Source organism: Chelonoidis abingdonii, chromosome 23, assembly GCF_003597395.2.
Source record: "Chelonoidis abingdonii isolate Lonesome George chromosome 23, CheloAbing_2.0, whole genome shotgun sequence".
Classification (NCBI taxonomy): Eukaryota; Metazoa; Chordata; order Testudines; family Testudinidae; genus Chelonoidis; species Chelonoidis abingdonii.
This window is the reverse complement of record NC_133791.1, coordinates 10,773,418-10,798,323: the sequence shown is the minus strand read 5'-3', so window position 1 is coordinate 10,798,323 and position 24,906 is coordinate 10,773,418. Positions and strand designations below refer to the sequence as shown.

At 40.6% G+C, this 24,906-nt stretch overlaps 3 protein-coding genes across 7 annotated transcripts in view; 2 read left to right on the top strand and 1 right to left on the bottom strand.

Annotated features, from left to right (window-relative positions):
• Positions 1 to 19,331, top strand: part of LOC116821970 (calsyntenin-1-like) — a 128,272-nt gene extending 108,941 nt beyond the window's left edge. The window contains 10 exon segments of the mRNA XM_075060399.1: positions 4,701 to 4,895; positions 6,923 to 6,973; positions 8,345 to 8,502; positions 9,493 to 9,641; positions 11,001 to 11,227; positions 11,684 to 11,854; positions 12,043 to 12,188; positions 13,902 to 14,037; positions 15,094 to 15,278; positions 16,578 to 19,331. Of these exon segments, the coding sequence (XP_074916500.1) occupies positions 4,701 to 4,895; positions 6,923 to 6,973; positions 8,345 to 8,502; positions 9,493 to 9,641; positions 11,001 to 11,227; positions 11,684 to 11,854; positions 12,043 to 12,188; positions 13,902 to 14,037; positions 15,094 to 15,278; positions 16,578 to 16,769 (1,610 nt within the window). The 3' untranslated portion in view covers positions 16,770 to 19,331.
• LOC116821944 (calsyntenin-1-like) lies at positions 274 to 3,977 on the top strand. The gene is made up of 3 exons (XM_032775481.2): positions 274 to 885; positions 2,257 to 2,414; positions 3,405 to 3,977. The coding sequence occupies exons 2-3, from the start codon at positions 2,271 to 2,273 to the stop codon at positions 3,567 to 3,569; spliced, it is 309 nt and encodes a 102-aa protein (XP_032631372.1). The 5' UTR covers positions 274 to 885; positions 2,257 to 2,270; the 3' UTR covers positions 3,570 to 3,977.
• The window catches only part of PIK3CD (phosphatidylinositol-4,5-bisphosphate 3-kinase catalytic subunit delta), a 38,289-nt gene continuing 32,528 nt past the window's right edge, over positions 19,146 to 24,906 (bottom strand). For 4 of the 5 annotated variants that reach the window (XM_075060333.1, XM_075060332.1, XM_075060334.1 and 1 more), the window contains 3 exons: positions 23,084 to 23,229; positions 21,740 to 21,872; positions 19,146 to 21,404 (listed from right to left, as the gene is read on the bottom strand). In XM_075060333.1, coding sequence (XP_074916434.1) covers positions 21,267 to 21,404; positions 21,740 to 21,872; positions 23,084 to 23,229 — 417 coding nt within the window. In that variant the 3' untranslated portion in view covers positions 19,146 to 21,266. The remainder of the gene's footprint in view (positions 21,405 to 21,739; positions 21,873 to 23,083; positions 23,230 to 24,906) is intronic. The other variant, XR_012654780.1, reaches the window with a different exon arrangement.

Sequence of the window (24,906 nt, the reverse complement as noted above, 5' to 3'; positions counted from 1 at the left end):
AAGCCCAATCATCTTTACCTGTAAATATTTGTGTTCCTTTGGTCTCCACATGGAGGTTCCCTTCAGTGATGTGCATTAGCACCGCTATATAATCCTATCATTCCTTCCTGCTTCCATCCTGGCCATTGCCAGTAATGGACTTGAAATGGGGATGCTAAAACTTTGGGGTCACGGACTTGTGGGTCTGTCAGGGAATTCTATTGAAAACCTTATTTTAAAAGGATTATAACTCAAAGAATTTATGCCAAGAGTGAAACTAATGCTTAAAGTCTTGACCTGAGAGCAATATTGTTTGCTTTACCAAACTTTAAATAAATTGATTTATATATAAAGAAGACTTTAGAACTTTTTCCTCCTTAAAGTTATGCTTTCTAAATCCTCTTTTTAACGTTTTTATTCTCCCACTCTTTTAAAAACCTGCCATTTCAAAAATTGGCCAGTTAATATATGCAGTATGATTAATTTAATTTGGTCTGAATCATTAGTCAGTAATGGCTTCCTTTGATCTGTCCATAATACTTTTTTTCCTTAGGAGATCTGTTAACAGACTTTAATCTCCCCATCATACCTGTGAAGATGGAAATATGAAGTATTCTAGCTGCTGGGTTTGGCAATGGTTTATATAAGAAAATCCAACTCTGTGTCCAAGGCTAAAACTGATTAAATTCATATCAGTTGTGAAGAGCTGGTTGGGATATAAGCAGAATATGCTTGGTGAAAGGGGGTGTGAGTGAGTGAGAGAGAGAGACAGTGATAACAAAGGTTACTTACAAGTCCCTCACCGCTTGGTCCCTTCCCCATTGTCCCTATTCTTTTTGTCTTGCTTTTCTACAGAATATACAGGAAATGAAAATGACAATGAAACTGTGCCTGAGACATCTGCAGGTTGCTGGAGTATTTTCCACTACATTTTTATTTCATTTTTAAGCCAAGACATTGCTTCATCTCACATATAGCATGAAATGCAGGCATTGCATTCTGGCCATTGATGCCCCCCACATAACCTGCTTCTGGGCTGTTTCTTCATTGTACTATTATTTCCAGTGCTTCATCTCCTGATCTTATTTTTATTGCATATAAGTGCACATCCATGTACCAACTTGAAACCATTGTGATTGCAGTGAAGTGGTGTAATATGAGCCATTAATGCAAAGTATTAACTACACTTTTTTCATCCAGTTTTATTCAAATATCATTGCATAGATCTTATATGTAACCTGAAGGACAGTGTGTCTGGATACCCACTTAGAATTACTCACTTGACCAGAAGTCTGTAAAAACGCCAGTTGGAGCCAACAGAAATAAATATCAGCTTTTCTTCCCATTTGGCTGACATTGCAATGTTTTATTTTTCTCCGTAGTGTCAGCGGTTCTCTGGGTTTCATGTCTTGGTTTGAGATTTAATTTACTACATATTTCTAAGATAATACATTTAGTTACTTACTGTTCCTGTAAGATCTGGAACTGCCTTGAATGCCATAGAAGTACATACATGAAAAGATTTCTGATGGCTTTACTTTTAACTTGGCAAACGAAAGCACAACAGGATCCAAGGGCTGGAAGTTGGAGCTAGAGAAATTCAGGCTGGAAGTGAGGTGCAACATTTTTTAAATGAGGGAAACTATTGGAACCACTTACTGAGGGCTGAAGTGGATTTTTCTATCACTTGGATGTCTTTCTGAAACTGCACTCCAGCTCAATCAATGATGAACTTGAAATAAGAGTTACTAAGTGAAATTCTGTGCTCTGTGTCAGGTAGACGGGATCATCATAACCATCCCTTCCGGGTTATGTATGCAGCACTTCAGGTTCTTGGTTTGGCATAAATTGTACTTTGTTGCACTTTTTCCTATCCTGATAGGCATCTCCTCGTTTTCTAGAGTTAATGACAAATGGGAGATATAATTTCAGCACTAGGGTTAAGGTCTCATCATAGAGCTCATAAGTTCTATCTTTGGTCGTCTTTAAGTACACCACCTCGCTGTATAGGCAAAAGTAACATTTGTGATGGAAACACTAGCCTCCGTTTCACAGTTCAGCATGGCCATACATGTCTGTTTTGAGGGCCATATGCATGATGAACTGTTTAATTCTTTCATTGTGCTTGAACATGATCACAAGTTTAACACTTGGAATGGATGTAAACTAACCTGCATGTGAATACATCATGGTAAAATAAAGCACAATTGATGATAAAAAGAAAAGGTCTAAGGTCTATAAAGATTTTTTTTTTTCCTTTTTTCCCTCTTTATAAAGGTGGCGAACTCCACATGGCTCAGTTTTTCCGAGGCAATCTGGCTGGATTAATGATCCGGTCTGGTAAACTGGAGAACAAGAAGGTGATAGACTGCCTCTATACCTGCAAGGAAGGATTAGATTTGCAAATTGCTGATGGCATTGGCAAAGGCATGAAGGTAAATTTGCATATGGATGAAGTGAAATGCATGTGCTGTGATTTACCAAGGGTTTGTCTGTAGTAGAAATGCTACAGCTCTGCTGCACCACGGCTGTAGTATAGAAGAGTTCTTCTGTGGTGTAGTAAATCCACCTCTCCGAAAGGTTTGGTCACCAGGTCAATGGAAGAATTCTTCTGTTGACCTAGTACTGTCTACACTGGGGCTTAGGTTCACTTAACAACATTGCTCTGGACTGTGAATTTTTCATACCTCAGAGTGATGTATCTAGGTCAACCTAACTTTCTGGTGTAGATTAGCCCTAAGAAAGCAAGTACTTGACCTGGTAAAGATTTGCCAATATAGCTATATTGTAGATGCAGCTTATAAAAGCAAGGGTGTTTTTCCCCAGTATATCTTATACCAGTTCCTCAAATGAAATAAGTTATACCAGCTGAAGCATTTTTGTGTCAGCATAGCTGCTTTTCACTAAGACTGTTAGTGGTGTAGAGATGCAGTTTAAAAAAAAATCACAGCCCTAGTGATATTACTAAACCAGCAAAAGTTTCTAGTGTAGGCTTGGCCTTCAGTGGCCTTTGAGAATGCAAATGGGTGCATCAGCGCTTTACATTTATGGAGCGTAACAAAACAACTTAACATAATAGGTCTCATTTATGAGTAGGTATTTTATTTCAATAGCAAGTCTAAGTTTTCCTGACTTGTTAGCTGTATCTCTTTCAGATGACTAGTGTCAACATTGTGCCAAATTCCTGGAATTTTTCTTGGATAATGAAATACTGTAAATGATGACTTAAACTTTTAGGCTAATTAGGGAAGTTAAACTGAGTTGTAAAGCCAGTGAATGATTTGTTCTGCTTTGAATACAAATGCTAATGATCTCCGTGCTTAATAGTTTAAGCAGTGCTGAGCTTTTTGGTTTAATTATTCTAGCACATTGGTACTTGGATCTCTTTTTTTTCATTTTTCTTCTGCTCTTTGGAATGGTTTCAGATTAATGTGAATCCCAGCCAGTCAACATTGACCTTGGAAGGGGATGATATTGACAGGTTTGACAAAGCCATGCAGCACATTTCCTACCTGAATTCCCGCCAGTTCCCAACACCTGGAATCCGGAGGCTCAAAATCACCAGCAATGTCAAGTATGTCCTAGTGTAGAAAAATGCATCTATACATAAGGATATTGGGGGCTTGGAGAAATAAACTTAAACAAAATTCTTTATTGCAGTGGTCACTAATGCAGGCCTTTACTTTTGAAGGCTCTGATCATGAGCCCTGAGTACTGAGGTAAAAGGGAATCTTCCCAATGATTTCAGTGGGCTTTGAATCAGCCCTTAGAACAGTTACCAGTACCAAATTTGTTCTGTTACATAAAAATCCTGATCTGTTTCTTGGGACTGTTGATTAGATATCAGTGTATATTGTAACATTTTTGGGGGATCTGATCCAGGGATCAATAAATGTTGTTCTAGATGTAAAGTAAAATATTTGATGATTATGGCCAAAGTGTTCAAATTTAAGTGCCTAAATCTGCATCTAGGCACCTGAACAAGTGGTCTGATTTTTAATAAATAAATACTGTTTTGGATGTATTCTGTCATTCTTCAGGACTTTTCAGGGTGACAAGAATGCATAATATCTATAGGCCATTGATTCAGCTAGTGGCTGTCTACAAGCTCTGTATGAGATGGTTTGTTAAAAGGAACTGTTATGCTGTTTGGTCACTTAAACAGAGCTCTTGTCAGAGCTGGCATTGTTGCTTTTACAGTAGTTCATATGATGTTTCTCATTGAGTGTGCATTTTCCTGGCTTCTTACCCAAGTTTTGGGTTTGAACGTACTCAGTATCCCAAAATAAAATTTGGAATGCTCTGGTTTAAAAGATCTCCTGGTTTTGCATCAGAAGCATATGGAACTGTGAATTATGAACCATTATGTAGTTAGGCATTTAAATCCATCTATATCTTCATGAAACAAAAAAGCATCATTTGGCCACTTGAATGACCAGAGTTCTCTGGGCCATGTTCGTAGGCATGTGACCCATCATTTCCAGTCCTATTTATATTTCTACTGTATTTGAGGTTAGTTATTTCCTTCATGTTCGGTTTGATTTTATTTTTCCTAGTTGGGCAATCTTGGTTGTGATCATTGCAAGTGTGCACTGTGAGGACTTATCCAGTATTGGAGCCTTACCTAGTGGCATAATCTGTGGATGTTAGTCATAGCCCAGAAAATGGGGTAAAATGTTCTCCATGAGCAAAAATTCATTTTAACATTGTTCCCTTTTGAGGGACTGGTAGTGGNCTGTCATTCTCTTCCCAGGTGTGTGACAAAGAATGGCATCATTATGTCCTCAGTGTTGAATTTCCAACAGTGACACTCTATGTAGATGGAGTTTCATATGATCCTTTCCCAGTGACTGAGGATTACCCACTACATCCTTCCAAAATAGAAACTCGGCTGGTAGTTGGAGCATGTTGGCAAGGTAACAATTAATTTATCTCCATGAATGGTTGGTTCTCTTCAGGGCAATGGAAGATTGCTTTTTACATCTCCTACAGATGTTTTCTCTGTCCCACTATCCTATATTTCTTCTTTAATTTAGTCACTTTTTCTGGAGTGCCATAGTAATCATCACCCATAGGTGGATATGAAATACCAAACTACATCTAGAAATGCCAGGCAGGGTTCCACTTACGAAGTGATTTCTGTAATAATTATGGGAATACAGTCAATTTTATTTTTGGTAATACTAACAAAAGTACATTTTATTCTTAAGATTACTAGGGAGAATCTTTGCTTTCTAACCTAATTTGAAACAGACTTTAGAAAAACCAAGCTCTCATTTTTGGCCATGTTTCCATATGAGGATTTAATTAAGTAACAATGTTTTCTCTTGAGGATTTTGCCACTTGTGGTTATAAAAAGAAAAAAATAGCAGCAGTTTATTATATGCAAACTAAGCTTTGAATTGTGGTTCTCTACAGGCTGCTTATTGCTGATTCACAGCCTATAATACTGGTGGCGCTTACTCATCAAAAGCTTGAGAAAGTGGGGCAGGTGTCATCTGAACATGGAGCATTGGAAGTAGATTACCAAGGCACTGCAGTGGGCTGTTCAGTTCAGTGCATTTTGCTTACTGATCAGATTACTTACAAGTTGGAAAACTGCTGATCTAGCTAGAAAATCTTGACCTAATAGAACAATACTTATTTAGTAGAACAAATATGAGATAATAGATATTTTACTATAGGTCTGTAAGCTTATATCAAACTGTTGCATCTGCATACAGTACACAGGACGTTCATAGAGCATGCAATAAGGAGAGTCTTATGGTGCCTGTCCTTTCTCTGAGATTTGAGGCCTTAGAAAGATAAAATGACAGTCCAGGGGTCAAAATAAGCATTATGTATTGTGAGGGGCCCATTACCTTATTAATTTGCAAAATTCATTAATTTGAAACCAGTCTCCCAATCATTAGCAAGGTTCCAGTTCACTTCATTTATTGCTGTATAGATGGCTTTCAGATTATCCCTTTTGTTTTGCTATAGTGCAACAGCAAGTGGAGCGGTAACTAGCTTCCAGAGAGCTGAAGTGTGCTGGGGAAACCAGAAATATACCAGCTAAATGTCTGGAATGCTCCAAGGCTTCAATATACCTCTTGTATCCTAACATAAGCCCAATCATCTTTACCTGTAAATATTTGTGTTCCTTTGGTCTCCACATGGAGGTTCCCTTCAGTGATGTGCATTAGCACCGCTATATAATCCTATCATTCCTTCCTGCTTCCATCCTGGCCATTGCCAGTAATGGACTTGAAATGGGGATGCTAAAACTTTGGGGTCACGGACTTGTGGGTCTGTCAGGGAATTCTATTGAAAACCTTATTTTAAAAGGATTATAACTCAAAGAAGAATTTATGCCAAGAGTGAAACTAATGCTTAATGTCTTGACCTGAGAGCAATATTGTTTGCTTTACCAAACTTTAAATAAATTGATTTATATATAAAGAAGACTTTAGAACTTTTTCCTCCTTAAAGTTATGCTTTCTAAATCCTCTTTTTAACGTTTTTATTCTCCCACTCTTTTAAAAACCTGCCATTTCAAAAATTGGCCAGTTAATATATGCAGTATGATTAATTTAATTTGGTCTGAATCATTAGTCAGTAATGGCTTCCTTTGATCTGTCCATAATACTTTTTTTCCTTAGGAGATCTGTTAACAGACTTTAATCTCCCCATCATACCTGTGAAGATGGAAATATGAAGTATTCTAGCTGCTGGGTTTGGCAATGGTTTATATAAGAAAATCCAACTCTGTGTCCAAGGCTAAAACTGATTAAATTCATATCAGTTGTGAAGAGCTGGTTGGGATATAAGCAGAATATGCTTGGTGAAAGGGGGTGTGAGTGAGTGAGAGAGAGAGACAGTGATAACAAAGGTTACTTACAAGTCCCTCACCGCTTGGTCCCTTCCCCATTGTCCCTATTCTTTTTGTCTTGCTTTTCTACAGAATATACAGGAAATGAAAATGACAATGAAACTGTGCCTGAGACATCTGCAGGTTGCTGGAGTATTTTCCACTACATTTTTATTTCATTTTTAAGCCAAGACATTGCTTCATCTCACATATAGCATGAAATGCAGGCATTGCATTCTGGCCATTGATGCCCCCCACATAACCTGCTTCTGGGCTGTTTCTTCATTGTACTATTATTTCCAGTGCTTCATCTCCTGATCTTATTTTTATTGCATATAAGTGCACATCCATGTACCAACTTGAAACCATTGTGATTGCAGTGAAGTGGTGTAATATGAGCCATTAATGCAAAGTATTAACTACACTTTTTTCATCCAGTTTTATTCAAATATCATTGCATAGATCTTATATGTAACCTGAAGGACAGTGTGTCTGGATACCCACTTAGAATTACTCACTTGACCAGAAGTCTGTAAAAACGCCAGTTGGAGCCAACAGAAATAAATATCAGCTTTTCTTCCCATTTGGCTGACATTGCAATGTTTTATTTTTCTCCGTAGTGTCAGCGGTTCTCTGGGTTTCATGTCTTGGTTTGAGATTTAATTTACTACATATTTCTAAGATAATACATTTAGTTACTTACTGTTCCTGTAAGATCTGGAACTGCCTTGAATGCCATAGAAGTACATACATGAAAAGATTTCTGATGGCTTTACTTTTAACTTGGCAAACGAAAGCACAACAGGATCCAAGGGCTGGAAGTTGGAGCTAGAGAAATTCAGGCTGGAAGTGAGGTGCAACATTTTTTAAATGAGGGAAACTATTGGAACCACTTACTGAGGGCTGAAGTGGATTTTTCTATCACTTGGATGTCTTTCTGAAACTGCACTCCAGCTCAATCAATGATGAACTTGAAATAAGAGTTACTAAGTGAAATTCTGTGCTCTGTGTCAGGTAGACGGGATCATCATAACCATCCCTTCCGGGTTATGTATGCAGCACTTCAGGTTCTTGGTTTGGCATAAATTGTACTTTGTTGCACTTTTTCCTATCCTGATAGGCATCTCCTCGTTTTCTAGAGTTAATGACAAATGGGAGATATAATTTCAGCACTAGGGTTAAGGTCTCATCAAAGAGCTCATAAGTTCTATCTTTGGTCGTCTTTAAGTACACCACCTCGCTGTATAGGCAAAAGTAACATTTGTGATGGAAACACTAGCCTCCGTTTCACAGTTCAGCATGGCCATACATGTCTGTTTTGAGGGCCATATGCATGATGAACTGTTTAATTCTTTCATTGTGCTTGAACATGATCACAAGTTTAACACTTGGAATGGATGTAAACTAACCTGCATGTGAATACATCATGGTAAAATAAAGCACAATTGATGATAAAAAGAAAAGGTCTAAGGTCTATAAAGATTTTTTTTTTTCCTTTTTTCCCTCTTTATAAAGGTGGCGAACTCCACATGGCTCAGTTTTTCCGAGGCAATCTGGCTGGATTAATGATCCGGTCTGGTAAACTGGAGAACAAGAAGGTGATAGACTGCCTCTATACCTGCAAGGAAGGATTAGATTTGCAAATTGCTGATGGCATTGGCAAAGGCATGAAGGTAAATTTGCATATGGATGAAGTGAAATGCATGTGCTGTGATTTACCAAGGGTTTGTCTGTAGTAGAAATGCTACAGCTCTGCTGCACCACGGCTGTAGTATAGAAGAGTTCTTCTGTGGTGTAGTAAATCCACCTCTCCGAAAGGTTTGGTCACCAGGTCAATGGAAGAATTCTTCTGTTGACCTAGTACTGTCTACACTGGGGCTTAGGTTCACTTAACAACATTGCTCTGGACTGTGAATTTTTCATACCTCAGAGTGATGTATCTAGGTCAACCTAACTTTCTGGTGTAGATTAGCCCTAAGAAAGCAAGTACTTGACCTGGTAAAGATTTGCCAATATAGCTATATTGTAGATGCAGCTTATAAAAGCAAGGGTGTTTTTCCCCAGTATATCTTATACCAGTTCCTCAAATGAAATAAGTTATACCAGCTGAAGCATTTTTGTGTCAGCATAGCTGCTTTTCACTAAGACTGTTAGTGGTGTAGAGATGCAGTTTAAAAAAAAATCACAGCCCTAGTGATATTACTAAACCAGCAAAAGTTTCTAGTGTAGGCTTGGCCTTCAGTGGCCTTTGAGAATGCAAATGGGTGCATCAGCGCTTTACATTTATGGAGCGTAACAAAACAACTTAACATAATAGGTCTCATTTATGAGTAGGTATTTTATTTCAATAGCAAGTCTAAGTTTTCCTGACTTGTTAGCTGTATCTCTTTCAGATGACTAGTGTCAACATTGTGCCAAATTCCTGGAATTTTTCTTGGATAATGAAATACTGTAAATGATGACTTAAACTTTTAGGCTAATTAGGGAAGTTAAACTGAGTTGTAAAGCCAGTGAATGATTTGTTCTGCTTTGAATACAAATGCTAATGATCTCCGTGCTTAATAGTTTAAGCAGTGCTGAGCTTTTTGGTTTAATTATTCTAGCACATTGGTACTTGGATCTCTTTTTTTTCATTTTTCTTCTGCTCTTTGGAATGGTTTCAGATTAATGTGAATCCCAGCCAGTCAACATTGACCTTGGAAGGGGATGATATTGACAGGTTTGACAAAGCCATGCAGCACATTTCCTACCTGAATTCCCGCCAGTTCCCAACACCTGGAATCCGGAGGCTCAAAATCACCAGCAATGTCAAGTATGTCCTAGTGTAGAAAAATGCATCTATACATAAGGATATTGGGGGCTTGGAGAAATAAACTTAAACAAAATTCTTTAATGCAGTGGTCACTAATGCAGGCCTTTACTTTTGAAGGCTCTGATCATGAGCCCTGAGTACTGAGGTAAAAGGGAATCTTCCCAATGATTTCAGTGGGCTTTGAATCAGCCCTTAGAACAGTTACCAGTACCAAATTTGTTCTGTTACATAAAAATCCTGATCTGTTTCTTGGGACTGTTGATTAGATATCAGTGCATATTGTAACATTTTTGGGGGATCTGATCCAGGGATCAATAAATGTTGTTCTAGATGTAAAGTAAAATATTTGATGATTATGGCCAAAGTGTTCAAATTTAAGTGCCTAAATCTGCATCTAGGCACCTGAACAAGTGGTCTGATTTTTAATAAATAAATACTGTTTTGGATGTATTCTGTCATTCTTCAGGACTTTTCAGGGTGACAAGAATGCATAATATCTATAGGCCATTGATTCAGCTAGTGGCTGTCTACAAGCTCTGTATGAGATGGTTTGTTAAAAGGAACTGTTATGCTGTTTGGTCACTTAAACAGAGCTCTTGTCAGAGCTGGCATTGTTGCTTTTACAGTAGTTCATATGATGTTTCTCATTGAGTGTGCATTTTCCTGGCTTCTTACCCAAGTTTTGGGTTTGAACGTACTCAGTATCCCAAAATAAAATTTGGAATGCTCTGGTTTAAAAGATCTCCTGGTTTTGCATCAGAAGCATATGGAACTGTGAATTATGAACCATTATGTAGTTAGGCATTTAAATCCATCTATATCTTCATGAAACAAAAAAGCATCATTTGGCCACTTGAATGACCAGAGTTCTCTGGGCCATGTTCGTAGGCATGTGACCCATCATTTCCAGTCCTATTTATATTTCTACTGTATTTGAGGTTAGTTATTTCCTTCATGTTCGGTTTGATTTTATTTTTCCTAGTTGGGCAATCTTGGTTGTGATCATTGCAAGTGTGCACTGTGAGGACTTATCCAGTATTGGAGCCTTACCTAGTGGCATAATCTGTGGATGTTAGTCATAGCCCAGAAAATGGGGTAAAATGTTCTCCATGAGCAAAAATTCATTTTAACATTGTTCCCTTTTGAGGGACTGGTAGTGGTGATCTGCATTGCCAACACAGTTGTGGGATGTATTGTAGGACCCTTGGGTCTGAAACAGAGCTTATTTATATGGGATTTAATTAAATGATTGAAATGTTTTTCATATTTTAACTATTTAATTGCCAGTGCAATGCATAACTGCATCTCCTTTAAGCCTGTCTTGCACAGTTAAACAAACAGCCTGTGTATCTTATGTAGGTGTTTCAATGAAGAAGCCTGCATTGCCATTCCCTTTGTGGATGGTTATATAATGGTCTTGCAGCCTGAGGAACCCAAGATCAGCTTGAGTGGCATCAATCATTTTGCCCGTTCTGCTTCAGAGTTTGAGAGTCCAGAGGGAGTTTTTCTCTTTCCTGAGCTTCGCATAATCAGCACCATCACTCGGGAGGTGGAACCAGAGGGCGATGGAGATGAGGATCCTACAGGTAACAAACTTGATGATTAACCTGGTTGTGGAATCTGTCACCCTCCCTGAAGTTCTCTGCAGTGGGGGATGGCCCTCCCTGTGTGGCTATCCCTACTGTAGCACAGAATGGAGGAGGTGGGTGTCAAATTCTTCATGATACTGTCTTTTTGATGTAGCAGGAAGAGAGTGGGTAAGCAGGGCTGGGTGAGGGGGTGGGCATGCTCTTTTTCCCCTGGGCCTGCAGAACTTGAATCAGAAGTGAGAACAGTCTTAGACTGTTTCTTCTCCATGAGTAAGAGTGCTTTTTGGGTGTGGTTTCTTAAATGAGAAATCAGTCTCAACCTAGATCATTCTTCGTGGCCAAATCATTGTACACAGAAGGGAAGAATTATAGCTGCTTATGACACAGTACAGTTCCTTCCGCTTTGCCTTTGGTCTTTCTGCTTATTACTTTGGTCTCCATGTCCTTCTTCAGTCCAAGAATCTTTGGTATCAGAGGAGATCATGCACAACTTGGATACATGTGAGGTCACAGTGCTAGGAGAAGAGCTCAATCAGGAGCAGGAAAGCCTGGAGGTTGACATGACGCAGTTACAGCAGAAGGGTATTGAGATGAGCCGCTCCAACCTTGGCATGATCATCACAGGTAAGGGGTTGCTACCTTTTGGCCTTGTTCTGGGAAGGGTTTGAGGCAAATGAGAACAGGAACTGTGTATTTGTGTGCTTACTAAGCAAAATATTTGTTAAATGAATGAAAACTTTCTCCTTCTCCCACCCCAAAACCCCCAAACAGTTTATAGTTCTGACAAGTAGCTGTTTTTTTTATCCTCCTAGGTGTTGATACTATGGCCAGCTATGAGGAGGTTTTGCACTTGATACGCTACAGAAACTGGCACACAGTCTCTCTGTTTGACCGAAAGTTCAAGTTGGTCTGCTCTGAGCTTAATGGTCGCTATGTTAGCAATGAATTTAAAGTGGAGGTATGTGAGCTAATGTCATCCCTTTGAAAGTTGTCAGAGCCTGCAGAGATGAGAGTTAATGCTTCAAGAAATTGATCAGTAACTGGTTTGGATCTCTGCCTTCTAAATATTATGTCATCAGAGCAGACTAGGATGTGTTAGTCTGTTTTACTGGGTTGTCAATCCCAAAGTCGCCTTCACTGATTCCAATTCTGAGTGATGCACAGACCAGATCATATGGAGTTGGGACCTGTGTATATCCTAGTATATGGAATGCAGTTAAGGGGGGTGAGCGGGGAAGAGGCTGGATGGGGAGGTGGGACACTAGACAATGGACTTGTGGGAACAGTGCTGCATTGGCCCTAAGGAAATGGACTTGAGAAGTCTTTTCCAACTCTGATTTCTGTGATTCTGTAAATGATTCTATTTTTTCTTGCTTACTAGTGTCTTGCTTGCATGACACAGAGATTACCAGGAAGATTAATCCTGAGTGACAGGAGGAACTACTTGAAATTAAAATGATTATTGCTCTGCATGTTTACACTGAGAAGGAAGGGAATAATATAGCTAAAACTACACAGTATTTATAGAAGAATATGAATTAATGAGTCCTGCTGTTGATGTGAACATCAAGGTTAACTAACCCTCACTGTAAAGATACTCCAAAATTCATCAGTAGGTCCTCTGAGTGATGATAAATCTTGATACTTGCTGCAATATGGAGTTATTGTTGCACTGAGAGCCATTGTTGCATATCTGTACATCTTTCCATTGTAAACTTAAATTTCATAGGCTGATTTTTAAAAGGGCAGCTTATGTGAGGACGGTGAATTTTAAGTCTGACTTGCCAGTATTTTGATAACCATCTCCCACTTCCTTTTCCCCATTGAGGAGCAGAAACTGCATGTGTGGCTAACATGGCTGTGCTTCCTGAGGAAGTACTATCAACTTTGATCCAGGATCTCTACAATTTAGCAAACTGGCAATGCTTCCTTGTCGTTCACTAAATTTCCCCTCTTCCTATTGTGCAGCTAGCCACGCACCACATCTGTCTAGTCACTACCTCCTATTACAGAGGAGGATACACTTAGCAGTGCCTTGGTGGGGAGGAAGGGGAAGCTCACCGAAACATGAAATGTGCTAAACTTGTAGCTGAGCCTAACTTAATGAACCAGCTCATCAGAACCTCTGTTAAACTCTTTAAAAAAAAAAAAAAAAAAGGTCTCTGGAGTTCCAAAGAACCTGAGTCTCTGTGTTTTGTCTGTGACCTGCTGTTTACCCATTGCTGTTAACTGAAAATGATCCTACACAGCTACATCAAAATAACAAAAGATGTGGATGGAGAAACGGCTTAGTTTTATTTCAGTAAAAGTCTGTGTGGTCACTTATTTCAGAATGAAAGTGACGAACATCAGTTTAGCTGCAGGTTGGTAACAAATTGACTTGATCTTTTTTATTCTGAAATAAGGATGTCCACACACACTCATACCATCATCACCAAATCAGATTCGGGAAACTTAAGTATGAGTAGAGCAGCCCTAACACATCAGGAACTGCTGCTTGAGATGATTACTGAGATATAAAACTGGGCCTGTGACAGAGCAGTGCTGGCTGGTTTTGTGTTTTGAGGGAGGTAGATATTGACACATAGGAACTGAATCCCATTTACTTGAACCAAGTGCCTAAACAAACTGCTTTATTTCCCTGAATTATTTTTCCCTTTTTTGTTTTCAGGTGAACATTATCCATACAGCTAACGCAGTTGAACATGCAAATCATATAGCTGTGCAACCACAGTTTGTTCATCCAGTGCATCATACATTTGTTGACCTCTCTGGTCACAACCTAGCTAATCCCCACCCCTTTTCAGGTAAGGACTCTTAGTCACTTAACTCCAGTTGATTTTTCTTTTTTTTTTTTAACTGGGGCCCGGACTAGGTGGCTTCTTGTTGCAGAGGGGTGGAGTTTCTTGGGGTGCCTTTCTAGAGACAGCCAGCAAATTAAACTAGTAATCTACATAGCTATTAACTTTAATGCTCTCTAAAATACAAAGTCCCATTCTGTTCTCCACTCAGGAGGGACAGGCTGCTAGAGATCTAGAAAATGCCAGTCTAATGACAGAAACAAAGTCCAGCCCTTCTGACTTGGTAATTTTGGGATACAGAGCACTGCAGTGGGTGCTGTATAAGGACCTAGATTAAAGGGGTCTGAGAAACTGGGAATGGATTTCTCATGAACAGTATGACCTTTTATTCTGTTGAGGAAATGTGCCATTCCTCCACTGTTTTAATTTGGTGTGAATTGTTTAATGTTCCAGTGGTGCATGTGGGAGGAAAGCAATAGGTTTGAAGAAGAAGCCTTCATAGTAAGTTTTTAAGTGATGGCTGATCTTCTTTCAGATTGATGCAAAGTCCTTATAGTCCTTGTTTGACTCATTTCAGTATCTCTATAAAAGCACCAGTTGAGCATAATAGGCCTGATTCTGTTCTGCCAATGCAGTTTGGTTGTAGCCCTGTAAGTCCTGGTGTGCCTCTGGCTCCTGAACAGATGCGGCCAACCCTAGTGAAACTGCATTTATTTTGTGAACATTCGTTCATCAGACTAGATTGCTAGCACCAAACTCTTCTCACTTCCTACCTGAGCAAGATGTGAATCCAGCCCACTGGACTCTGCCACCAATAAAGAAACGTACTAGTTTAGCAGTTTGACCAGAGGATGGAGCCAGGAACTTCTAAGTTTTTTTTTGTGGTTTGTTTTTTTTTGTTGTTGTTGTTTTTTTGGTCCTTGCTTTCCTACTGGCTTATTCTGGGATTGTGGATAAATTTTCCTCAGTTTTACTCATCTATAATATGGGGTTAATATTTGGAAAAACCTGTAAGTACTGTGAATTAGTATGATTATTCTTAAACTCCTTTTCTTGTCACAGTTGTTCCAAGTACTGCTACTATTGTCATTGTTGTGTGTGTCAGTTTCCTGGTTTTCATGATTATTCTGGGTGTGTTCCGAATCCGAGCTGCACATCAGAGAACAATGCGTGACCAGGATACTGGAAAGGAAAATGAGATGGATTGGGATGACTCGGCCTTGACCATTACTGTGAATCCTATGGAGGTAAGGCTTGTGTCCCACAATACGTTTACATTGCAGTCGAAGGAGTTATTTTATTACTGGTGGGCATATCCACGCTAGCTTTAAGCTAGCAAGTACATGTAACAGTAGCAGTGTAGATGTGGTCGCACTGGCTTCAGCACGGCCTAGTAATCCGAACAAAAAGCCTGCTGGGGATATTGGTATGTAACTCTGTGCTGAAGCCTGTGCCACCATGTCCACACTACTACTGTTTCCTGTGCTAGCTATATTAAAACTAGCCTGGATGTGCCCATTAGTGATGATCATACCCTCTGTTGCAGTGTAGACAGAAGCCTTAGTCCTTTTCTACAAATACTGCTTTCAATCTGTCAAACATGCGTGACTGTCAAAGCAGGATAGCTCTGGAAAGGGGGTACTAGCACAAGAAGTTTAATGAATGCCCCAGGAAAATTTGAATCGATTCCTCAGAAAGAGAACACAAAAACGGCCATATTGGGTCAGACCAAAGGTCCATCTAGCCCACGATCCTGACCTCCTCCAACAGTGGCCAGGTGCCCCAGAGGGAATGAACAGAACAGGTAATCATCAAGTGATCCATCCCGTCGCCCATTCCCAGCTTCTGGCAGACAGGTGTCCCTAGCCATCCTGGCTAATAGCCATTGAATTCTCCATGAATTCATCTGGTTCTTTTTGAACCCTGTTGTAGTCTTGGCCTTCATACCATTCTCTGGCAGAGTTCCACAGGTTGACTGTACATTGTGTGAGGAGCAGTCATGTTTCTTGTGATCTGTTTTGGGATGTGGCTTGATGGCTGTAAACTGCTCAAAAAGTACCTGTGTGTTATGCCAGGCTGTACATAAAGGTATAACACTGGCTCCTTCAGTATATTCCTTTCAATAAACCCCCACCACATCAGCTTTTTCCATTAAGTTATTCTTGCTGTCCAGCTGGTTTGTTGCAGTTAGTTTTTGGATCAGGATCATTTCTACTTCAGTTAACTTCTGATACTTTAATATTTTTTTTTAAAAAAAAGGGGGGGGAGCAGGGACACTTTAAACCGCTGCTGCTGTGTTCACACCAAAGGATTCTATTTCAATAGTACCCTCTTTAAAGTGCTGGATGACCTTTGGGAATGTATTTATACTAAAGAGTGACAAGACTGGTAACTTTCTGAAATCACAGAACTACTTCAGAGCCATTTTACTTTCGCTAATAGCCTGCTGAGTGTTGAGCATCCACAACTCCCAGTGAAAGTAGCATATAAATGGATGGGTGCATGTAGGCAGCTAGAAAAATCAATGGCTAATTTTTGTCTGACAGACATATGAGGACCAACACAGCAGTGAGGAGGAGGAAGAGGAAGAAGAAAGTGAAGATGGAGAGGAGGAAGATGATATCACTAGTGCTGAGTCTGAAAGCAGTGAGGGAGAGGAAGGGGAGCAGGAAGAGGACCAACAGAATGTTAACAGACAGCAACAGCTGGAATGGGATGACTCTACACTCAGCTATTGATTCCAGCTGTTCCCTTTGTTTTTTTGTTTCTGCTCTAGAAGACTTCACTGTAATCCTCTCCATTGTTCCTAAGGATCCATGGTGTAAAAAAGTTATTTTTCCCAATAGAGCCAGCCAACCACCCATCCCAATATTTGTGTTATACTGGCTAGTTCCTAATGCTGTCTCTAGAACTGTAGTTAGCACCTCTCCTCCCTCACCCATCCCTCAGTGACTGAATTTTTTACACTATGTGAGGAACTACCTTGCACTTTTTTTCTTCATGTCATCTCAGCTAAGTAAGTGACTCTACAGATGTGTAGCCATTGCACGTGAGTTTCTGGACAGTTTTTTTTTTCCTGGTGAAACAACTTTGGCTTGATTCATCTTATTCTTTCTGAAAGATGCAAAGGTCACTTGTTGACAAAGGGTAAAGTTGCTTATTTCAGCTTGGTGAATTTTTTTCCCCAAACTAGTGCATGTGTAAAGTGGCAGAATGAGGTTAACATGTAGAAGATTGACTTTTTCTGACTATTTTGTAAATATATTGAATTATGTCATTTGTGGTAGTAAAAACAGGGACTGGGGTTTAAAACACGCTAACGTAAAAATCATGAAGCATGAAATAATACAAGTCGCATAACTTTTGCAGTGGGAGCACAGGCACAGTTCTCTAGTGTAGATGTATTAATAATGCAGTGTCATTGGCCACAACTGCTGTTATGCTCCTCCCCACTTTGTTTTTATGGCGAGAACAGACAAGCTTGCAACTGTAAAGGTTTTTCAGAAATTCTACAGAGGTTCAACTGCACTGCCTAGTACAGTTTAAGTCTTGATCCTTCGCTTATTTCAGTGTAAGGATTACTAAATTGAGAGAGAGAAACACTGCCTGGATGTAGAGCAAGTAAGTTTGCTATTGATATTCTGAGTGTTCTCACCAGAGCCTCTGCTAATTGGAGTGGGGCTGGTTATAGTCCAAGGCTGATGCTTGCTGGTCACATGGCTGGCAGGGCAAGTTATTAAGTTGTTTTGTAATAATGGTAACTGAAGCTGAAAAGCCTGAGATGTGTGTACTCCTGTGCCTGGGCTACCAGTCTAGAGAGGGATTTTATTTTTTGGATTGTGAACTTTTCTAATTTAGGGCATGGGTGGGCATAGTTGGCATCATTTCTATTCAACACAGTCCCTGTAGCTCCTTGTATAGTAATCTAGACTGTTGGTGTATTTAAACCTTTTGTTTACACTTAGTAAATCTGTTTTCCTGCTGATGAAATTATGGCATATTATCCAACCAGAGAACCTTGTAAATTGAGTTAAGATTATTGTTCCAAGATACGGCAGGCTGATTTTCTGATCAAAGACCTCTAACTTGGAAGTGCAAAGGACTACTTCAAGGTACGAAAAGTATGTTATGACCCCATGGTGGTGAGAGCTAGATTTTTTTGTAAGGCAGGTCTTGTTCTCTATTTAAACCTTTTGATCCTATTCAGAGTTTTGTCTTATGCAGATCTGCTTATCCAATTTGACCTTTGGAGGTGGGTTAAAAGGTAACTTGATTTGCTTGCAATGTGAAATTAGAACTCCATTCACTCATTACGGTAGCAGAGTTCCAGATTTTGATATTGCATGTAATCTGTTTTACTGTTGGCTCAACTTCCATACCAGTAGTGGGGAATGTTGAATAGTTTCCAGTTGTTCCTTGAGCAGGTATAAAGGTTGGGGGGGAGAAGGGCAGACAGCTGAACGAGAAGTAGACCCAGCTATTTCTATATGTTTTCAGAGCAGACCTATTCTTACCTACTCCACATCTTGCCTCCCAGTGTGTGAAACAGGACCTAGGTGTGGGTTTATCTGGGGTAAAGCTTGACTCTGGAGTGCCTTTTACAATAATGGACCTGAAAGCAGGGGAGAGAACCCACACAATCTTACTGTTTTTTAATGTAAAATTTTAGATTTCTAAAATGGGGATATGGGTTTGACTACTTTTATGTGGTAACATAACTGCTAGTTTTAAGTAAACTGGGGAACTTTTGACTTATGTCTGACAGTTGTCCTGTGTTAATGTCAATGTGTAGAAGATTTATTCTTCCATATACTGTAGCTGCTGTATTTTAGACTAAAACTGATTGATTGAATGCTAATGCTGAAAGGCTGTAAACTTTCTGATGCAGTTTGTAGCCAGTGTGGATGTAACTTTTCAGATCTGTATATTGGTAATAAGTCAGTTTGAAAAGTCTAAGCTACAATAAATTTCTGGTTCTAAAATCTGCTTTCTGAATGGTACAAAGTTTGAGTCAAGTGATAACTGACTATCCATGTTTTAAATGGTTTGCCTGTAGTGGCTACACTATCCCAGTTTGACTTTAAGGTGAGGGAATAATTTTGCCAGGACTAGTGTACAACTTAAACATTTTATTTTTAGACTTACCAAAAATGCACCTAAAATCACAGATTGAAAGTAACTGAAAAAATCAAACATTATGTAAACATTCTCTTTGTTGCAGAACCCTGAAATGGCTTAGAAAAATAAATTCATTTTTTTTTCAGCGGGCACATACACAATAAGAAATCATGAATACCTCTCTAAATAAATAAATATCAAAGTAAAATGTTATTTTATCACCTTAAAAAGAAAGTACTTTATTTACAAACAGTGGTAATCTTCATTTTCACTCATTTGAAACAGGCTGAAACTATTATGTTAGAGACAATGTTTGTTTTAACTGTGGATCTTTGTTAACACCATCTTGTATAGCAATGTTGTAGTTATTCCACTACTGACCTTAAGTGGGGGACTAAATTATTTTTATTCATTACAGATAAGGAGAATTCTGCAAGACTGTTATGACCCCACTGCAAACAGGTTAGGCAATCAGCACATTACTGCCTGCTTGTTGGGTGTGGTGTACACCTGCTATCAGTTGCATCTATTTTGTTTAAGAGTGCAATAAACGTGCTACTTCATACCCTTACAAAACTAGAGCAGGGTCTGAGCTAGTGTAAACAAAAATGCTTCAACATATTGTATCATAGCATAAATTGAAGGTGCAGCTTTCCAGGCTCTTGCCCCTGCCATCACCCTGTATATTGACAGTGCATCTTCTGCCTTCAGTGTGTGAGGTTGGCACCACACTTCTCTCCTTTGTCAACAAGCCAGGCTAGTTAACAGTGACAGGCTGAAGGTAGATCCATGGTGCTGCTTCCCAACTACTGAGTTCAGGAAGTCCTCACTTAACCAGGATGACTAACATTGAAACAATGTTAAGTCACTGATCAGTTAGAAGGGAGCATGTTCCCTTCTAATGTCCTTTGGCAGTGGCCTATTTTGACCACTGCTTGCAGGAAGTACAGCTAGCTGGTGGGTTGTTGGAATGAGGGTGGACCAGCAGCCCCCCCATCAGTGTGCTACTTCCAGAGACTCCTGCTTGCTGGACAGGGGGTGCTTCCCCCTCCCCTCTGCTCTGTGGAAGATAGGGTGAGCAGGGGGGACACACAACAGAGGGAGGGAGCTTCTAGGCAGTAGCTGCTTTCTCAGGAAGCTGATTTAATTAATAAGGCAGGGTACTTAAGCCTGAAGTCAGCTACTTCAAGGGGCAGTGCATATTTCTTCTCACCCACAGGGTATGTGTGTCTGTCTACAAGGCAGCAGGGAAGGTAGAGTGTTAATCTTTGAGGGCTCAGTCAAGTGCTAGTTCATTTCACATTAAGGCATTCCCTGGGAAATAAATATCCCACCCTCTTACTTCTCCACAATCATCACCACTGTGTACCAGTATTAAATTGGTGTGAAAAAAATTCTCTGGAACTTAACCTCCTCATTTACATTAATTCTTATGGGGAAATTGGATTTGCTTAACATTTTGCTTAAAGTTGCATTTTTCAGAAACATACCTACAACATTAAGTGAGGAGTGCCTGTAGTTATATATATATTAGAGCTTGGTAGCATTATCTTCCAGCTATCTTAAAACTCATCACTGAAAGGGTAGGGGTTAAGCCTGTGAAATCCTCAACTAGAAAAAGTATTGCCCAGCAGCACCTTCTAACTGTGATTGGGTAGAGGGGGACTGAAGTTATTAGATGCACCAACATACTATTTTCTCTCCATTGTTCACTGCAAGTGCTAATCTAGTCTGGCTTTAAAAAGTTAATATGCTCCTGGCCAAATTACAGCCTCTCTGAGCACAGCTCCACATCCCTAAAACTGAGCAGTGGGTGAGGAATGTACTTAAGTAGCACAACTGCCTCACCTCTACCCTTAAATGATGGACTGCATACTTAAGAACTTACAGTTGCAAGCTTCACATACACCTACCTTTCAGTGTATACATTAATCTTATTGCCTCGTGCTGTCCCTCTTCTGCCTTAGAGATCTAGAATGGGATGATGTAGACTCTTCTCAAAACTTGAGGTGTAGGTGCTGATCTTCAACATGGCAAAGTTCAGCAGTCTTTATATAACTGGCTCATGGCCACTGCTTTTACATTCTCCTAGAGCTCCTGGACCACAAACAGGCTAATTACTGTCTATTATCTTTGGATACATTGTGTGCCAACCAGTTGACTTTGGTTTTCCAGCTCTCTCGAAGGGCTTCATTAAATTTTAGTCTGAAGTGCTTCAATGCCTCTTCATCTGTTTTTCCTAAAGCTAGAGAATCCTGAAGGAAGGAGGCAGAAATTAGTGTGTAGCACCTCCCAATGTAGGCTAGAAAACTTAATCATTTTGTTTCACTCAGTGTTTCAGAATCTCATTTATTAAAAAATAAAAACTTCTTTTAATAGTCCCAGCTCCTAGAATTATTTGTTCGAGAAATTCTAAATAGTATGAGCAGGGAACAATAGCATGAGATGGAGAATCAGTTAGCAGCTGGAGGTGGATATCTAACAGCTGGCTCCTGCATGCTGGAATATCTACTCATTGCTTTTAAACTGTAGCAGAGAATGCTCCTTTCAACTCCCCCTCCTTCACCTCTTACCTTTAGTCCTGCCTCACCTTGAGATACTGAATGTCTTTAGAGCAGCTGAGTTCTGGCAGGCCAGCAGCTTTCATCAGTGCAAACAAATGCAGGAAGAGAAGACCTTGGCACCTCAGGATCATGTAGGCTTTTTCACAGTAATCCCTGAATCTGTGCAGGAAGAGAAGGTGCAAAACAGAAGTGAGAAAAGCAGCCCAACTAAAGCAAGACTACAACCATGATAGCATGAAAACAGCCCAGTTAAAGCTTCACCTCCTCTGTGTTGAACACAGACAAGGTGTTCCAACAGCTGGGCAAATGTTTTGTGACTAGCTCATGCTACCAGTTGTTAGTAAAAGAATATGCTTTAGCAAAAGCTGGAAAAGACTAAAGGGCAGTGGCTCATTGGCCCCTGCCCCAAATCCAGACCTGAGTCTCTCTCTCTCATACAAACTGTTTGTGTTTAGTCTCTGTCCATACCCCCATAGAGTGAGGCCAATTCTTATGACATGAGCACCGGCAGAGGAAAGCCAGCTCTCTGCTGTGCCCTAATCATCTAAATGCATTAGCTTAAAACTAACCATTCATACCAGTGGACAATCCTCAAGGGTTTGTCAGTTCAAGTAAGAGCTAAGTGGTAGCCTGGGTCATTTTGAACTCAAATACTTTCTCTCACCCTAAATTTAAACTGTTTGTGTGGTTGGAAGAGGAAGTGTTGTAGCAGAACAGATGCAAAAACCTGCAGCCATAGCTCCACTGCTATGATGATCAGTACCTCACACAACATGTGGTGTATGTCATCCAGTGCACTAAATGATCCAGCAACCATTATGTGGGTGAAACCAGACCATCACTACACTCTCAAACGAACTCACAGTGAATAATGATAAGACAAAAACACCATGTTACCCGGCTGTGAACACTAGCAGGCCTCATCCTCAAAGGAAACCTGCCCGACCCCTTCAAAAGATGAACCTGGGAGCTTAAATTTGCTAGAGACTAAAATCATGGACGAAAGAGAGAGACTGGATTTACAATTTATACCTGTCCCCGCTTTCTCCCTCATGACTGCAGAAGTGGTAACAGGCCACTTCACACTGAATGGTTCCTTGAAACTTGGGTTAACTAGTTATGCTAAACAATCTGATCTGCTTTGTATTTAGCTGTGACACTGAGCACATTTTCCAGACCTGAAGAAGAGCTCTGTATAAGTTCAAAAGCTCGTCTCTCTCTCACCAAATTACCTCACCCACCTTGTTGCACACTAACAGTTTTGGATACAGAGCATTTGCAGGCAACTGTTTGATGAATCGATTGCTACAAACTGACACATCCACCCCAAAACATTTTGCAAAAGCCTGAATAAGATCAGTGGTGCTCACCTTTCAAACTTCTCACTGTTGTTTGTTTTCCCTTGCTGGATCACATGCACAAAGTCATAGGTTAAGATAAAAGGAACCCGTTCTCTGTTAATACCAAATTTGGTCTTGAAGTTCCCCAAGAAGTGGCCAAAATCAATATGAAACAGCTGGAATTAAGAAAAAATAATTATTAGTGCGATGTGTCTGCTTAAACTCTCTTGCACTTCTCAGTATGAGAATGTGCTTCATATCTCCAAGTGAAATAAAAAAAAACTACTCCAAATGATAAGGCCCCTACGGCTGCCTGGCATCTGTACTCTACTCCGGATTCTATTCTAAAGCGATCAGACACAGTCTCATGGGAAACACTAGACCACCTTTCCCATCTCAGTCCATGGATAACGGAGAAGTACTTACTTTATACGACACAAGCGTTACTAGTAATGCATCCATGCATAAGTTAAGTGCTGGCTGGGTCAGGAAGGATTCGTACCCCTGCAGCACTTGATACACGGGGGATTTTTGTGTCCTCCTAAAGCCTCAGGAAATACCTCATTGCCAGAGGCAGGATAGCAAACTAGATGAGCCAATAATTCACTCCGGAAGGGCAATTCTGATTCCTACATTATGGCTGGATGTCTGATGCCCTGTTGGAGACGGCTGCAAAAACTACACACTCTGCAAGTGGGTTTTTTAGGACAGAGCTCTCTCTAGGTGAGTACAGGTTTTTCATGAGCAGGTTGCAAGGCTGCTCTAAACCCTGAAATAAACCAATCAATGCTGCTGTTCAAAGGGTTCCAGCACCCCCTAGTGGCAAAAAGTAGATTGTCACAAGCCCTGCAGAATTTATATCCCTGAGCCTTGCAGATTCCCAAGCCTCCATGTCATTTCTGTCAAGCAGAAAGAAACCCTCAGCAGCAGCTCTCCAGAGCTTTCTTGAGTCCCATAGATGCAGAGTGCGAAGTTAGCCTCCTTGCTGCTGCATTCACAGAGCAAAGGCATCTCTAGGTTTTTATAAGGTCTTTCATCACAGCAATAGCTGTGCTTGTTTTCAGGCCAGCACTTGTTCCACTGCAGGGATCTAAAACAGCATGAGAAAGGTGAAGCAGGGATCTAGGGGGCACTACATGAAGAAAGTGCAGACAGAGCCACTTAGCTTCCACAGCTCAGCAGCTGATACCTTGCTCACTGACATCAGATAGCAATTCAAACAGGACTATAGCACTGTAGCAAGGTGGTTATGACTCCTGCCCTGCAGGGCTTGAAACAGCCCAGGAGGGGGCTGGGGCAAGGAGCAAAGCCCCAGCTGATTGGGGGAAGTGGCTGCAGCTGGGGCCACACTCCAACCAGACTATCTGGGCCTTATAAGACCAGGGCAGCCAGAAGCTCAGGACTCTCTCTGCTGGTAGAAAGAGAAGGGCCTGGCTGCTAGGGAGCTGAGCGGGGCTGGGGGAAGGCTAGCGGGGCTGGGGAGCTCCAGCCTGGAAAACCCCCAGGCTGCGGGGCCTAGCTGAGGGCCAAAGACCAGCACCAGGGCTGCAGAGGGGCAGCTCAGCTATTGAGGCCGCAGGTCCAGCCCAGCCTTGCCTGTGATGACTGGCGTATACTGCAGTCTGCCCCAGGGAGTGGGGCTACATGGGGACTGGCAGTAGCCTTACACTGAGGCAAGGTGGGGTTAGTGGGTGGGGTTTTCCCTGGGTGGGGTACTGCCACTGGGGCAGCAACCCAGAGAAAGGGGCACTGGGGTCCTAGGAAGGACATTAGGGCCAGTGGTAAGGTGGATCACCAACCTGCAGGGGGCGCTCCTGGACACTGGAAGAGCTCATTCCCATGGATGACCAGCA

Excerpts from the sequence above, each read along its gene's own strand:
- LOC116821944 (XM_032775481.2), top strand. The coding sequence starts at position 2,271 with ATGGCTCAGTTTTTCCGAGGCAATCTGGCTGGATTAATGATCCGGTCT. Across the intron at positions 2,415-3,404 it reads GCATTGGCAAAGGCATGAAG|ATTAATGTGAATCCCAGCCA; the intron begins GTAAATTTGCAT and ends GAATGGTTTCAG.